Source organism: Fistularia commersonii, chromosome 9 (assembly GCF_037954325.1).
Source record: "Fistularia commersonii isolate RoL2024-O1a breed Wild chromosome 9, RoL_Fcom_v1.0, whole genome shotgun sequence".
NCBI classification, from domain to species: domain Eukaryota; kingdom Metazoa; phylum Chordata; class Actinopteri; order Syngnathiformes; family Fistulariidae; genus Fistularia; species Fistularia commersonii.
The window spans coordinates 10,559,898-10,576,544 of NC_141292.1; the positions used below are offsets into that span (position 1 = coordinate 10,559,898).

Here is a 16,647-nt window from a genome sequence, read left to right on the forward strand (position 1 = left end):
GGCTCGAAGACACTGTCGAAAAAAATCTGAGAAAAAGAGAATTGAAAAGAATGTTTGTTTAACAAATTGCCTTTCATGTCTATTCAAGAAATAAAATGTCCCACTTGAGTGCTAACTATCTCTTCCTCCTTTTCCCTCAGAGGTCCTTCCGCTCCTTCAGCAATGATGACCGGCATGTCATGGCCAAACATTCCACCATCTACCCGTCCTCTCACGAACTGGAGGCCGTGCAATCGTTGGTGTCCACTGTGGAGTGCGCCCTCAAGCAGGTCTCCGATTGGCTGGATCAGAGCAGCTCCAATGTCCACAGCCAAGTGGATAGCCAACCAGCAGACAGCACAGAAGAGGAGGAGGCCAGCGACGCGCCTGCGGACGAAATTGACGACAGCTATAGGTGGGATGGAAGTCACACATAGAATGAGTATCACTGATTTTAAATGTCAATTTCATCATCATATTGTTCTTTTACGGAAATGCATGGATCATATATCTATAACTTGCCGTGAAGTTGTGTCAATCACTTATTGAGCGTACTTCTGCAAAGCCTATGCTGGGGTTATTTTCCCTTGTTTTGTAATGGTTTGAAAAGTAGACATTCTTCAACAACTCCAAGCCAACTGACGTGTTAGGAACTCCACAAAATATTAATCAGAGAATTTCGCCCCCGGACTCAGGGCCCGCGGACGACTATATCATGATATATGCATTAATATCATGACTAAGGGCTCACTACTTTTCATTAATGTCTTGATTTACCTCATTGGTTATAATTTTTCATATGTAAGTGACATCTTATCATTTCAGCTGCTAATCACACAGCGACTAAGGGAATATTGCACAAAATATTGATTTATTTTGAAAATGTTTTCACAGTAAGTGCTGGCTTTGTGCCGTGTTAGCTAAAGAAATTGGAAACTTCCCTTGCCCGTTGCCCTGCATTGATATATTAGACCCAATCATATTGGGCCTGGTTTATTTGTTTCTATGTGTGGAAAACAAAGGATGCAGATAGTTTCTTTTTTATTTTTGAAGCAGGGAGAGCAGCAGTGGCGGAGTGCTCTGCGGAGTGATGAGAATCGGCCTGGTGGCCAAAGGGCTCCTGATAAAAGGCGACATGGACCTGGAGCTGGTGCTGATGTGCCGTGACAAACCCACACAGACACTGCTGGACACTGTTTGTCAAAATTTGCCCTCGCAGATCGAGGTAAGATGCCACTGAGGTCAAAGACCAGCTCTCCTTCCTGCCTCTTGTTCCCGGCCAGCTGCTTGCTTTCAGATTGATGGAAATCCATCGATGCTCAGTTTTTAAGGCACTTTCATGCTGATTATATGGTGATTTCTACATTAATCTGAATGAATTTCTCCTCTAATTAATTTTAATCTGATTTAAGTGGAGTTTTGGGGGTAATACCCAGATACTACATGACTGCTGTGATAGTGTTTCTATGTGTCTCTCAGCTCAGACATGCATAGGCTTAAGAAACAACATGATCTGCCAAAAATTACTCAAGGAAATTACCATTTCATCCAACAGTGCTCCCCAACTTGACTTAATAAGCCTTTTGAATAAACTCACTCTTCTCATCAGGGCCTCAGCTTGAAGCTGACGGACTCGTCGCAGTTTGAGCATCTAGCTCGTGCAGGCTGTGTGTAATTAGAGAGAGAGAGAGAGGAAAGGAGAGAGAGCTGTGGATTTGATCGTCAAAAGTATCTGAGGGACAGCTTTATCGTCAAGTGAGAGGTTGAGAAGTGTTTTAGTATGTATGAGTCATGTGTGACTAATACGCTCGTCACTATGTCAGTGTCATGTTGCCCCATTAACATGTCGTTGGTGCCGAAGTCAAATCTGCTGACGTTCATACACACATGCTAAACACACCACCTGCCACACACACACACACACACACTGAGTCAGTCCTGTGCTTGTTTGCTTTTAATTTTATAGTGACCTAGAAATCGAATTGCATTATACTTTCCGGTTTCCCTTTTCGGTCAGGAATTATGCTCCCTAACATTACATTACATTACATTACATTGCATTTGGCAGACGCTTTTATCCAAAGCGACTTACAATAGAGGACATAGGGACTGCAAATACACTTGCAAATACACGATGCACAGGAAATATACAGAGCAGTAAGCTTGGGTTAGTGAGGGTTTTTTTTTTTTTTTTTTGGACAGAGACACACAAATGTACACACAGACACACACACACACACTGCATAGCCTAACTTGCTGCCAACCTGATCTGGGGCATCAGCGCAGTAAAAAGTCCTGAAAGAGAAACGTTTTTACCTGTTTCTTGAAGGTTGAGAGAGACGATGCTAGTCTTGTTGCTTCTGGGAGTTTGTTCCACCACTGAGGTAGTAGAACATCAGTATTACTACTTATTTAACAACGGAAATGTATGTCAGGGGCTGTCTGCTGCCTTTGCAAAAAAATCTGAATTTAGCTGTTGAAATTAATGCGCTAATATCTTTCCGCCCCGTTGTGCCTTTCCAAAATTATTCAATAAATAGGTTCTGCCCAAATGCCTCTCCTAATTCCCTTTAGCTACATGGCATGAGTGAGTGTGTGTGTATGTGTGTGCAGCTGTGTGCGGCTAAGGGAGTAATCTCTTGCCTCGGCTCAGCGACTGGAGGTTCTGATTTTCTCATCAGAGTCAAATAGAATACGGACGGGCCGTCTGCGACTCACTGCTCTCTTACAGAGTAAAAGTAACATACACATACACATACATGTACTCTCCTGTTTAGAGCACGCCTGGCGGGCCACCAAGCCAGCTTTAGTTAGCTGCTCACTCGATCTATGGTTTCTAATCTCTGCCTTAAACGCCTGTGTGTCACTCACAACCACATAGGCCATAAAGAGGCACTAAAAACATGAGGTCATGGTTTTTAGTATGTGATCTGATCTGATGTATGCATACCTACCCATTTCCAATGGGTGCGTGTGTGCAGCAAGCGGTTGAAGGATCGAATGGATCAAGTCATTTCTAAAAAGGATGAGTGAAATTAGCACACTATGGCTCAAAGCGTCTCAGTGTTGTCTCTAAGTTGGGAGGGTCACGCACGGCTTCTGCTGAGTTCAGCTGTTCTCAGTTTCCACATTCCCACGAGAAAAGGGACTGTGGGAGGGGGTGGGCACCAAGATAAGAAGAAAAAAAGTCAGAATGACGAATCATGCAAGAGTCTGTAGCCTAAGAGCGGCTCCATTATAGTCCAACTTCAGTTGGACATTTATGTCTGTCTTTTCCATCTCCACCCCACAGCCCCAAACCCCCTTTGGATGTAGAACATTGCAATTCCTGCTCCACTAACCTTGAAGAACCTGCTGCACTTGATCTTGTCCCGAACCACAATGACTAAGTCCTTGACTCGCTGTCAGACAACAGGAATGTGACAATGGAACGGCGTTCCAGTTGGAGTGATTCTCTGGTTCCAACAATTACACAAACAGAATTATCTAAATTATCAGAATTTAACGGGCACTATATGTTCTGCAAGTGGTTTCACTTATTGACCTAATTGATTATGCAAACATTGTTTTGATTTTCATTTATCGATTGTCCCCTTGGCCTTTTTTGGCTCACTGTATGCTATATTTTTTTTACAGCTCTTCACTGATTATTTGCATCTATCTCAAATATGAAGAACTGTGATACATGCAGTATAGAATGTGGTCTCATGCAGTGGCATGGCCTCGTGTCTCTTGTCCAACCAATGATGGCCATCTAGGTAGCGAAACATTTCCTTGTAGAGGATTAGGTGTCCTGTAAAGTCCACGTAACCCACCTTCCTGTCCAAGATTCTGTGCCAGAGGGCAGAGGGGTCAAAGGTTTTGTAAGACTGAGAGTCTATGTAGAGGAAGAAGAACAAGATGTCAAGTACTAATCCCTCTTTCACTCACAGTTGCCATCAATCAACTGTACCCATCGTCCTTACTCTTGGTTAAATATCAAAGTGGGTACTTCGTCTGAGTATCAGCAAGAATTTACTCACCTCTCAGGTAGCGGAACACACTATATCGAAGAGCTCTGTGATTCTCAATCCCAACCAGTTATTCTTTTGACTGACGCTGTTCTTGCCATATGGTTTATGATATTAAAACGTAGTAACCATTGTTATAGTTCGATTTTTATAAACCTTAAACCTTTCCGTACACATCGTGAATGGTTACTGTCAGCTTTGGTTGTTGACTGTAGGATATAGAAGGAGGGGGAAGGGTTTTGGAACCTCAATCTTAATTAATTTGATGGCAAATCCTTTAGGTCACATATAAAACATTTGACCCAGAAAAGTTTTAGCCGTGTGAATTTTAAATCAGACGTTTATTTTAATTGCAAAATTGAAAAATGTTTCACCATAGTTTTAAAAAGTTTAAATACTTTTCAGTTTTGTTTTGTCCTATTCTCATTGGGTTTTGCTGTCCATTATTTCTTTTTGATTGTGTTATAAAGAAACCAATTCCATTCTCATAAACATAGGCCTCTTTATATTATTAACTAAGGTGCCTGTGGGGCTGAATAGTTTTTGTATGTGTGTGTGTGTGTGTGTGTGTGTGTGTGTGTGTGTGTGTATTACTCATATTAATTGATTCTATTATTTTTGCATCTGCTGTCCTGATTGTACCAAGTCATGTGACCTGGGCCTCTGACTATCCATCTTTATGTGTTTGTCACATGACAGAAGCTGACAGCAGAGAAATACTTGGTCTCCAGCTCTTTGCCTGAGGCGGCCATCCTAGTACAAACCATGACAGAACCTAAACTCACACTGAAGATCACTCTCACCTCACCAGCCATGAGGGAAGATGAGGAGGAAGAAATGGATGAAGAGGAGGAGGAAGAGGAGGAGGAGGAGGAAGAGTTGGATGGCAACGAGCGAGAGGAGGAGCAGGAGGAGCAGGATGAGCTGGAGGAGGAGGAGGATGTGGAGGATGGTGAAGAGGAACAGGAAGAGGAAATTGTTTCAGGTACACAGGGAGTTGAGGATGATGCAGGAGTTTCACAGACAATGCATTAAAATTCATACGGCTAATCGTACATTACATGCTAATGCGCTGTACTGATCTCTACATGGACAATTTTTTGTATCTAACCAAGAGCGTAGCACTGAAATCATTTTTCAAACAAGACATTTATACCACTTAAACTGACACATAAACCGTATTTTACATGTATTTGATCCTTCCCATGCTACAGAAGACGCAAGCAATTTAGAATTAAGCCCTTGACAAAACAAAAGGAGCAGAGAGAAGAATTTCAATTATTAAAATGGGGGTGTTGGCTGAAAGATTCACATTATAGATCTAATTTCAACAGGTAAATAATGAAGTTGTGAAATTTAAAGCTTGATGGAGAAAAAAAGGTGACAGATACAGTATAACCAATGAGACATGAGTATGTGTTATTATTACCACCCGGAGTCCAAAAGGGATCCCCCCCCCACCCAATTCATGGAAGCAGGAAGTGGCTATAATTGGTAGTGGGTGGTAGGACAGGGAAGCAAGGCCAGGACTGCGGCAAAATCAATAACCAGCAGTAGCGAGCTGCCCATCCATCCTGGCCCCCATCCAAGCAGACACTCGGGTCTCAGAGGGAGATGAGAGATAGCATGAAGGTTAGCTGTACATCATGCCGATACTGTGGCGGGGTGCGGAAGACCAATTGGATTTGCGCTCTCACACACACACACACATGCACACACCTACCAAAAAGAGGCTATTGGCATTCACCCGCGTTCAGTCATTTGAACCTGAGACATAAATATATCTGTCACTTTATCTGTCAAATATATCTGTCGCCTTACTCAGATACTACCCCCCTCCACCAGTGGGGTTCTGGGGATGAAGGTTGATCATACCTATTAACCTAACAGAGTTGCTAATACATTGGCACATGGGCTGGCACACTCTCTGGCACTATTTAAGTGGAGTTGTCCAATGTCGCCACCTTTTATTACTCCATTTATACCGGCCGCTGCTTCATTTGAAACATGAAACATCTAGGAAGACACTCAAATCCATTAACCTGATGCAAAATGCTATTAAGAGCAAAGGAATATAGCTGTTGGGAGTCTCATGTGTGCAGAGACGGCAGCTTCTTCAGTGCTCCAAGACGGATTGATAATGCTTTCTTATTCCCGTTGGATGTATGGATTCAGAATTGCTCTTGTTCATTTTATCCGCCACTTCAATCAACATTTCATGCAATGGCGTTTTTGTGTCATGCATTTCCCAAACGTGTGTCGAGTTAAATTCCGTCTGGTGCAGAATCAGTAAGACACACTTTTTGTGTGGTGGCACATAAGCAGAGAGGGCGCTCTCATGGCAGTGAGTGGAAAAGAAGATTTCAAATGGGGAATTAGGCAGAAGACAGTGTGTGAAACACAGGATGAGATGATGAAAGAAGAATGGCAAGTGAGATTGCAGGCAATGAAGCAGTGGAGAGAAACCAAGGGAGGACAAGCGAGAGGAGAAAGACAACGATCCACTTTCAGCAGTGATCTCAATTGCAGCTGAGACCATTTTTTGCCAACTCTGGTCATCCAGCAGTACACATTTCCAAAACAAGCCCTGACACTGTGTGTGTGTCAGGGTCAAACCTAGGTTGAGATAACAGCATTTTAGCGCCGAGATCATCTGGGGTGAACCGACGCATTTTTTCAGATTTCACACTTCATGTGGACACTGCTAGATTTTCTCCTGGATGGGGGAGGGATGAGTAAAGTATTTACCTGATTGTGTTTCATGGAGTACATCAGGGCTCTTTAGTGTGTTAGTGTGTCACCGCTTATGATAAACCCTGTCGAAACACCACACTCATTCATACACAGTGGCATTTGATTCAGCTTGCCTTGCATATCACAGACCCGATCCTCTCTCTGTCTCAAACAATAGAGCAGCCCATAATGTAGTCATCCCACCAGTCTGATGTGTTTAGGCAGCATGAATCAAACGCTGTTCTCCAGAAGCTTACGATTGCTCCTCTTCTACCTATCACGACGCTTTGACTTAACCCTGGCTCGATCCATCTTGTGTTGTGTTTGTCTCCGACTGGGCCGGTCCACTGTAGATTTTCTTTCTTTTCAGTTCCTCTGTCTGAGTGTTTGATTCTATGTTTGCCCAGACAGGGTGCTGAGTCTGTCTCTCCGCACCATTTCTCTATCAGCCATGTGAAATGGAGTATACCTCAAGTAATCCAGAAGTTAAACAAGCCACTATTTTGACTCCTGCCTGGCGTAGACTGGATCAAAATACACGGAATCCTCTACAAATACAAAAAGGAGAGATTGATTTACTTTGCTGGGCACAAAAAAACAAAAGGTTTTGGTACGTCTGTACCCAATGTCCGCATTAAGTAAACCAAACACTTCTTAGGTATTTGTTCGACATATGTCTGTGGGGGCTTTCCATCCCACAAAGTTCTCTCTTCCCTGGTTGCTCTCCAATTCACTGATTCGCCCACAACTTGATGGACGTAAAAACTTAGAATTGACATGGAATTGTGTGCAACTTTCAACACGTCTGTGTGCCGGAAGGGTCAGCGCATCTTGACCGAGCTCGTGATGCAGATTTCACATGCGTGAACTGACCCGTGTTGAAACCGACGCACCATTTCAGTGGCGATGAGGCCCTTCGTAGGCCTTCATCGCAGATCTGTGAACTGCAGAGTAAACACTTTCCACGAGAAGAGGAACAAGTTTATGGCATGAAAAGCACCTTGTATGTACCAAGTATCCATGCATGTGTGCGTGTATGTGGGCATTCACGGCGAAAAAAAAAAAAAAAAAAAAACTCACGTGTGTCCGCTCGCATTCACACACACAGTGAATCAAACACACACACAGAGGACACGATGTGTGTGTGTTTTCACGTTTGCTATATTTGGGTTGTTATTGTTTTGTGGCAGTGTTGGGTGCTGCTGCGCAGAGAGTGGAGGCAGAGGAGGAGGAGGAGGAGGGGGAGGTGCTGGATAGACACAGATGTCTGTTGGCCCTGGCAGCGCTGCGACACGCCAAGTGGTTCCAGGTCGGCACCCACTCACTTCCTGTCTTCCTGCCCAATGCTTATTGTAGCCTGACGATTTACTATAGCCTAAAATTTTGGCCGTTATCATTATCATTCCCATTCTCTCTAGACTAATGAAGAATTCATGCAAGTGCGATGGATATATTATTAACCTAAATTTAAGCTGACTTTAAAATGATATAAGGCAGGGCAAAAAAAACCCTGTGGGTGATTTGAATTCTCCTTTTCAAAGCTCATGCAATATGGAGGATGCTGTTCATTGAAATCAAGGAGAAAACTCTTGCTAATAATTAGGGTTGGGTGATCAGAAAAAATGATATTTAACTGATTTTATCTAATTTCTTTGATTTTATCAAATTGTATATAAACCGTATAATTGCCCAACCCTGCTAATAATACAATCAAACCTCATTACATTCATGGTTTCAGTCTGAAACGGGGGAGATTTCTGTTCAAAGCGTCATAGGGCTACAAAAGCAGTTGTTAAATTGTTTTTCTTTTTTGCTCTTATGTGAGCCTGCCTGCTCTGTACAGTTTGTCAGTGCTTCCCTCTGAGTCCCTCCCTTATACCCCCATCTGACTCACTCCCCCTTACTGACAAACAATACACAGGGTCTCAATGTTGTTTACTGCAGACCAGGGAGAGGGGGAGAAATAAAAATCACAGGGTTAACTAAGCCATGTTCAGTCTCATAAAGTAACTTCAATAGGGGGAGCTCAGGATTTTGGATTGATCCTTCAGTATGGCATGATGTTATCTGTAAATGATTGTCCAAACCGTGGCCCCCGCAGTCAATGTGTCTCCCTCCCACCCTCCCCGTTCTTTATTTTCTCTTCATTCTTCCCTCTCGCTTCCCTCCATCTTTTCCTCTCCGTTGCTCCCAGGCTCGAGTGAACGGGCTCAAGTCGTGTGTTATCGTTCTCAGGATACTCAGAGACATGTGCAATAGCAATCCTATCTGGGAGCCTCTGAAAGGATGGGTGAGTCTTCTTTTGTACGTGCATGGTGTATGTTGCATGTTGATGCTATGAAATGTAATGTCTTCAGGTCTTTGAACCTCTGAGGATGTTATTGTTTCAAGTCTCCTTCAGAATGTTTTTGCTGTCTTTTCTCATTCAAATGTTGGGACTTGTTTACCCGTTGACCAAATGTGATGGTGAAAACCAGAGCATCCCACACCAGTCCAGTGTAATGTAACAAGGATATATTTCATTAAAATTTATTTTTGTCAAAGCTCTAACTAACGGATTCAGAGTAGTCAAATTTTTTAACAGGGAGGAAACTCAGTAAGAAAGTCCAGATCAAAGAATGCTGATTAATTGTAACAGTTCATGTTTTTTTGGATGAATCTAGAGAATTTCACACCCATCCTCAACCATATCATCCTCAGATGCTGTTGTAGGCTGATGGGCATTTGTTCAGCTGTTTCCCTGTCGTCAGCAGGTGTCCATTATTGACAATAAGAATAATTGTTATTGTGCCAAATAATGCCCATATTCCAAACTGCGGTGGAAATCTGTCATGGTAGCACTGACTTTAAAAGGGCCTTTAATTATTTAGACAAAACTGTCACCCAAATGAACTGAGAAGAACCAGATGAAATTATCTTGATTAACTGGTGTGGTGGTGCTGCGCAAACTGATTCTTGACAGGTAGCTTGAATGAACATTGTGCATCTTGCATATATTCAGATTTGTGATTCTGATCTGGTGTTTAATCATCTGTTTATGCTAATGAGGTAGTAAAACCCACCAATAGTTGTCACAGTCAGCGGGGATAACTGAGACGGAAAGGTGTTCAGAACCGAAGTTCATGCCTTGAATCAGCTGCTCAGGGAGGCATTGTGTTTGTCATATTCTTCCTGAAGTATTTTTGCCCAAGTGTTCATACAAGTGTGTTAATCTGCCTCCGCTTTACATTCGCTATGGGATGTTTGGGATGAAACGTCACCCCTGGGGTCTTCGGCTTGGTTTGTCTACTGTCCACTTCATTAATTGTCAAACCAGAGACGAGGAGCGCGAGTCAAGTAGTATCTTCAGAAAAAGTTGTGATGGTATTTCTCAGTCATGATGTTACAACAACAGTGCTACAGAACAGCAATACCGGGATCATCAAGATTTGGGAGTCAATTTGAATAAATGATGGGGCTTAAAATGCCTTCTTTTTTTTTTTAAAGCTATGTAATAGTTCATAAGTTATACACAACAAACTTAATCACACAAATTGAAAATGTTTACCATGTTGGAAATGGTGATCTGTATGAATATTGCCTCCATCCAAATGAATGTCTCCCTTTCTTTGTGCGCGTGTGTGTGTGCGCATGTGTGTGTGCGTGCGTGCGTGCATTCGTGTGTGTGTGTGTGTGTGTTCGTGCATTCTTGTGTGTGTGTGTGTGTGTGTGTGTGTGTGTGTGTGTGTGTGTGTGTGTGTGTGTGTGTGTGTGTGCGCGCATGCAGCCTCTAGAGCTTATCTGCGAGAAGGCCATAGCCACCTGCAACAGACCTCTGGGGGCAGGAGAAGCCCTGCGCAGAGTCATGGAGTGTCTGGCCTCAGGCATTCTGCTGCCAGGTGGGGATCCGTGCCAAACGAATATATTTTACACGATTATCCGAGGGTTCTTTTGGTAACTCCTGTTCACGAAAGAGCACCGGGGAATATTTTTAATTAATGCAGATGAGCAAATCTTGTCATGTCCTCTTTTTTCCACTGTCTATTGGTGGTAATGCTTTTGATAAATATGTAGATTCAAAAACCCATCACCATTTCATTCAATTTGATAAATGGAGTTTCAATATAAAAAAAACAATAATAAACCTGGAGTTAAAGGTCTGTCAAGGTTTAGGAGCTAACTGGGAGGGGATTAAAAAGGACAGGGAATATTAATTAGAAAAAGTGGAGTCCATGTTATTGAATAAAAGAATGAGAGTTAAAATGTTTGAGAGGTTTTTGCTTAAGTAAAGAAATGTCCCTATTTAATTTAACTTGTACTGCACTGACATCGGCCTATTCATCCACCTGCACCGACCAAGTCAGTCATATGATTTTGATGTTTAAATGAGAGCTGTGAAGCGCTCGCAGTCAATTTGATCAGTTCATTCATTCTCATTCCTGTCAGTGCGGTCGTGACGGTGAAGCCCAATTAAAATGTTTCTGAGCAGCAGCTGCTAACGCTAAAATCAAACTAAATGACTCTGCGATTTTGTGCTTGCGTGCTTACTTATGCTTGTATATGTGTGTGTGTGTGTGTCTGCCCCTCTGTCACTCCTCCAGGTGGTCCAGGTTTGCACGATCCATGTGAAAAACAGCCAACCAACACACTAGCCAACATAACCAACCAGCAGGCTGAGGTCATTACCTACAGTGCACAGGTAACACAACACACATACAGACACACACACACTGCAACTTAAAGATCCTGTTATCATCCAGCTGTGCTTGCCCTGAGCTGTCAACATGCAAGAATCAGTAAGCATCATGCCTATTAACACACAAAAAGCCCATCCGCTATTCCAACCCCCCAGCGCACACACACACTTTTGTGAGTGCACCTCCAGAAAGAGCTGTGTGGAGCTGCATTTTTAATGACCGGTGTGGGAAACTGCCATCGGAAACCATAAATCCATTCCTGACACCCAAAGGACAGTATTTGTGTGTCTGCATGTAAATGTTTGTGCTTACTATACGTGCGTGTTCACCGTCATGTACCTCACGCACACACACACACACATTGGACCGAGCCAGGCAGCCTCTAAGCCGGGTGTCTTAGCGAAGCCTGCTGTCCATTTCCTTTGAAGGCAGCCTGAACGAGGCTGGAATGTCAATGGGGATAATTGTATTGAAGCAGATACAAGAGCAGATAGGAGAGAGGAAGCTGTTCTGTCAATGAGCTACACTGAGCCTCATGAATATCGGAGACACTCTACCTCACTAATGGATTCATATTAGCAGAGGCGCTATGCCGCTCTGGTCATTGGCCTCCATCTACCGCCTGCGTGCAGCTGCTAATAAATAACATGCGCACCTACCAGTCAGAGGGTCAGCCGATAGTATTGATATTTGATGGGGGAATTTTTAAAAGCAGGGCTACTCTGGTTATGTAGCAGTCCTACTCCGTGTCCTTGGGTGGACATCAGTTCCACACCCTGTGAATCAACAAGAGAGCTCTGTAACATTTTTAGCCCCTCAGTGCAGAATCCAAATTGAGACACTTTACACCGAACTCAAAAGTATACAAATTCACAGCACCCTTTTATTTTTGCAAGTACTTTTCCACTATTTACAGCTTCACAGATGAGGTGAGGAACACAGTTCTTTTTTTCTTGCAGGATTTGATTAAGGCTGAAATACCCCAATATTAGGATTAGTTATTTTTGTTTGCTGGCTTGTTTTGGTTGGTTAGCTATACATTGCACACGATCCAAGAACCACAGGAAGGTGAAGATCATTAGTTTTTCATGACTTATAATTTTTACGCCGTCATAATATGGTGTAATGATGGGAGATTGTAACTGAGTACTGAGGGTTAGGAGGTTTACTTAAGAATATAAATCCTTTGCAAATTCAGTACATAATCATCCAAAAACCCGCTTGTGTTCACATGCTTTGCCAGATAATGACATAATTAATCATAAAGCTGCCTAACTTTTTTGTCTCATTAACTCTCCTGCTCTGGCTTTTTTTCTTTTCTACAGAAGCACTTTAAATTGCTTAAAGACTTCAAATTTGATCAAATGCGTATAACTGAAAGTAAAGACAGGCAGTGGCATGTCGGGGAATTCCTGATGAAATCATCAAGAACTTGTAAAAAAATCCCACTGCAAAGATCCAGACATCCCGACGGTTTAATTTAGTACCATTTGCATGATTGATTCATAGTTTGCATTTTTTTCACTCCTTTGTGTCTCTCAGCACGCTCTCAGGCTCATGGCGTTCGGACAGATCTACAAGGTATTGGAGATGGAGCCCCTCCCCTCAAATAAACCCCTGCAGAAATACCCATGGTCCGATAAAGAAGGTGTGTCTGGCCACCCGCCCATTGGGCTGTTGCTCATCTCAACATTAACTGGTGCATTTTTTTCATTGGGAATGGTCTTCCTCAGTGTATTTGTACTCTCTCTTTAGGTTTGGGGCTGAAGAGGCCGTATGAGGATGGAGCCATGGATGACAAAGACCTCATCAAGAAGATGAAGAGGAATCTAAGAAAAGGTACAAAAAGGAGGAAAATTGTTGCTCAAGCTTTTCACATTATGTCGCCCCACATCCATGTATCCATGTTGAGTGTTCATGTCGCTCAGCTTCTTATTCTTTTCTTACTAAGTTGTGTGTTCTGTGTTGGACAGAAAGGAGTCATATTTCAAATACATAGAACTATCTAGAAAAATTCTGAAATTCTGAAATCCCTGCCCTTAAAATGACAAAAGAGAAGGATTAAATGCGCACAACACCCGAGCGTTCGCCAATTCAATATTTTGTTTTAAATAACGTAAAACTCTGCACGGTGTCTGTCTTCTACCTCCTAATTGATTTCCCATTATTTTCAAACTTTTCTCTCTCATTCTGCGGAAAGACTGTAAATCTCTCTTGGCCCCTGAAAACAGAGAGATGGAAGCGGTCGGGCTCTGTCGACTGGCAACGCTCGCTTTTCTGTTTTTTTTTCTCCCTCCTCTTTTCTTTCCCATCTACCCTCCTTGCATCCCTATGATGCAGATCAATGGTATTGATTGCTGATGTTTTAGCAGGCTGGCCAGCCCTCCACAGCTCTTTCTTCATACAAGGGGAGGGTAAAGCACAGCTAAGAGGCGTTTTTAGATATTGGCAAACCACAGAAAAGTGATTGAACGGGAAAGAAAACAGGGAGGCACCAGTATTTATCATGCAGCTGAGTTGATAATGCTCCTGTCATTTATTACGTGCAGTGTCTCAGTGCAGGTTAAGACTTTGTAAAATATATATGTATATTTTGTTTCTCTCCTGCAACCATCCACGGTGTCCTTAGTCCTGGACAACAAGACAATAGACTCCAATCAGCCAATGAACGCCCTGATGCGGTTGAACCAGATCCGGCCGGGACTGCAGTATCGCCTGCTGTCCCAGTCGGGCCCGGTTCACGCCCCGGTTTTCACCATGTCTGTTGATCTGGACGGAACCATATACGAGGCATCCGGGTCCTCCAAAAAGACCGCCAAGCTCCACGTGGCTGTCAAGGTAAGCTGGCGTTCTTGGGGAGAGGGGCACATATCGTGAGGTATACAGATTGACCATGTGTGAAAGCCTCTAAGCTTCGGGTTCCGCCAAATCGGCCTGCATCTACCGATATGTTCTCATGTACACCGATTGGTTCTGAGAGGCCGTGTGTGTGTGTGTGTGTGAAGAGATGGAGGACGGAGGTGGGCAAATCCATGTAATCCCAAAGTGGTGGTGAACAAAGAGGCTCTCCAGAGCACAGAGCTGGGATAATCCGCTATCGGCTCCCTTCCCATAAAAGGCTCTTTCACCCCATCTCTCCCTGTTTTCATTCCACGTCTCACTCACTTTCTTCTCACATGTGCCCAACTTATGATCTCTCTTTCTGCCCCGTCTCTCTCTCTCTCTCTCTCTCTCTCTCTCTCTCTCTCTCTCTCTCTCCTTCTCTCTCTCTCTCCCTTGCTCCCTGTCACTCACTCACTCACATGAGCCCACCTACTTATCTCAAAAAAACATGGTTCTTGTTTTCTCCTCAGCCTGTGTGATGGTTCGAATCACCCCGCCGCTCTCTGAGCTGTCGAGGACTCATTAATGGAATAGCTGTATGGTAGCCTTTTAGTGAGGCAGATTAAATTAAAGCATCTCAGTGCTGACAATGTATTGCAATAATACAAACACTGGATGGGTTTTTTGTTGTCTTTTTTCTACTTACATGTAATTTATGTCAATGGTTATTGCTTATTTGCTTCATTGAAGTAGCTGAAATTATACCAGGCATATCCACAGTTTGGATGGGCCTTTTTCCTGGATATATAATGCTATGTGCAACGTGTCACCCTTTTTCTTTCTTTAAATCAACCTGTACACCATAATTCTACTTGCACCCTCAAAAACTGGAAGAGTCCAGACAACACATAGAAATTTTTACTGTTTTCCTGGAGGAAAGTTTAAAATGCAGTGTCATGATAAAGAGCGAAAATGTGCCATAAATCTATATTTATAGGTCGCATTACCATTAAAAGCTTAATATTTGAAATCAGTGGAATTTCCAGGATTTAAGGAGATTGGGGTCTTGCCCAGTCTTCCATGGTTGGGTTTAAAGGCAGTCCTCCCCCTGCGATATGTTGTGGATAAACAGCTGAGGTTCACTCCAAGTATATTTATTAATCAATAAAAAATTAACTGTGCTAATTGTCCAGAATAAATTAAGAAATTATTTTAAGAGATTAGTATAGGAAGTGGCTGTTGTGTGGTGCATGATCCACGTTTTTGAAAAAACTGTGAATTCCTCAAATGCCAACAGATACTGATTGTCATGTATTTGAAATTGAAGTATTAATTGTTGTTAGTGATTTAATTGCTGTTTTCAAAATAACAATATCAAGACTTAAGCATGTCAACCAAAGGAATCTTACTAGTGGAGACTGTTGTAATAGTCATAATAGCTATAATAGCATGTAGGCCTCATAATCCACATGATATATAATAAAATGAAACTTCTATTGACACTTCATTCTCATATGTCATTTCCATTCAATGAAAACAATTAATAAAATATAGAATTCTCAATTCCAAAACAGACACCTGCATGTAACATACAGAGTTCGGTGTGTCACACCACCTAAAAATGCCCTTAAAAAGCACATTTTATTTTTGGAGAGCATTAGTATTTGCATTTGTTTCATCCTCCCACATCCTTTTCTGTCCCTCCTCCTCCTCCCACTCCAGGTCCTGCAGGCAATGGGTTACCCGACAGGATTTGACTCGGACCTGGACCCCATGAGTTCAGACGAGAAGTCGGACGGAGAGGGGAAGAGCGAGACGTCCACACACTCAAGCAATAATCCAACGCACTCCTCGGACAGCTCCAACACGCTGGAGGTGGGGGGTTAAGACAAGCCTATGAAGAAGAGTGCAGATACACAGTCTGACATTTTTTGTTTTGAAATTAGAATTAATTCAAAACTTTAAATTAAAATTGGCAGCTTTGTAAAGATGTACACACACACACACACACCATAGTGTTAACGTGTTAACCTCTTCGCTCCCAAGGTGCGAACTCAGGGTCCTATTCTGACTGCCAGCGGGAAGAACCCCGTCATGGAGCTAAACGAGAAGAGGAGAGGCCTCAAGTACGAGCTGATATCCGAGAGTGGAGGCAGCCACGACAAACGTTTTGTCATGGAGGTGAGACATTTGCATACACGCTGATGCTCTGCGGAAAAAATCCAAGGCGCACACACTCAGACTGGCAGCTGCAGAGGAAGAGGTATGCAGCCTCAAAAATGAAAACATTGCGTTTTCCAAAACTTGTGTGAGCTGTAGCTGTATAGTTAATAGGGGAATCACACACACATACACGATCGGGATGATCAACAGCAGTCAATCAGTGGAGGTGGCTGCAGTGTGGAAGGCAGTCCTGCTCTCTGTGG

General features: G+C 42.9%; 1 protein-coding gene across 8 annotated transcripts in view; it reads left to right on the top strand.

Moving 5' to 3' along the window:
- Positions 1–16,647, top strand: part of strbp (spermatid perinuclear RNA binding protein) — a 79,291-nt gene that overhangs the window by 51,557 nt on the left and 11,087 nt on the right. For 6 of the 8 annotated variants that reach the window (XM_086152431.1, XM_086152432.1, XM_086152430.1 and 3 more), the window contains exons 4-15: positions 141–394; positions 1,033–1,204; positions 4,689–4,974; positions 7,913–8,031; positions 8,917–9,012; positions 10,489–10,600; positions 11,303–11,400; positions 12,941–13,046; positions 13,154–13,237; positions 14,028–14,236; positions 15,944–16,096; positions 16,268–16,402. In XM_086152431.1, the coding sequence (XP_086008557.1) occupies positions 141–394; positions 1,033–1,204; positions 4,689–4,974; positions 7,913–8,031; positions 8,917–9,012; positions 10,489–10,600; positions 11,303–11,400; positions 12,941–13,046; positions 13,154–13,237; positions 14,028–14,236; positions 15,944–16,096; positions 16,268–16,402 (1,824 nt within the window). The remainder of the gene's footprint in view (positions 1–140; positions 395–1,032; positions 1,205–4,688; positions 4,975–7,912; positions 8,032–8,916; positions 9,013–10,488; positions 10,601–11,302; positions 11,401–12,940; positions 13,047–13,153; positions 13,238–14,027; positions 14,237–15,943; positions 16,097–16,267; positions 16,403–16,647) is intronic. The other 2 variants (XM_086152434.1, XM_086152435.1) reach the window with 1 other exon arrangement.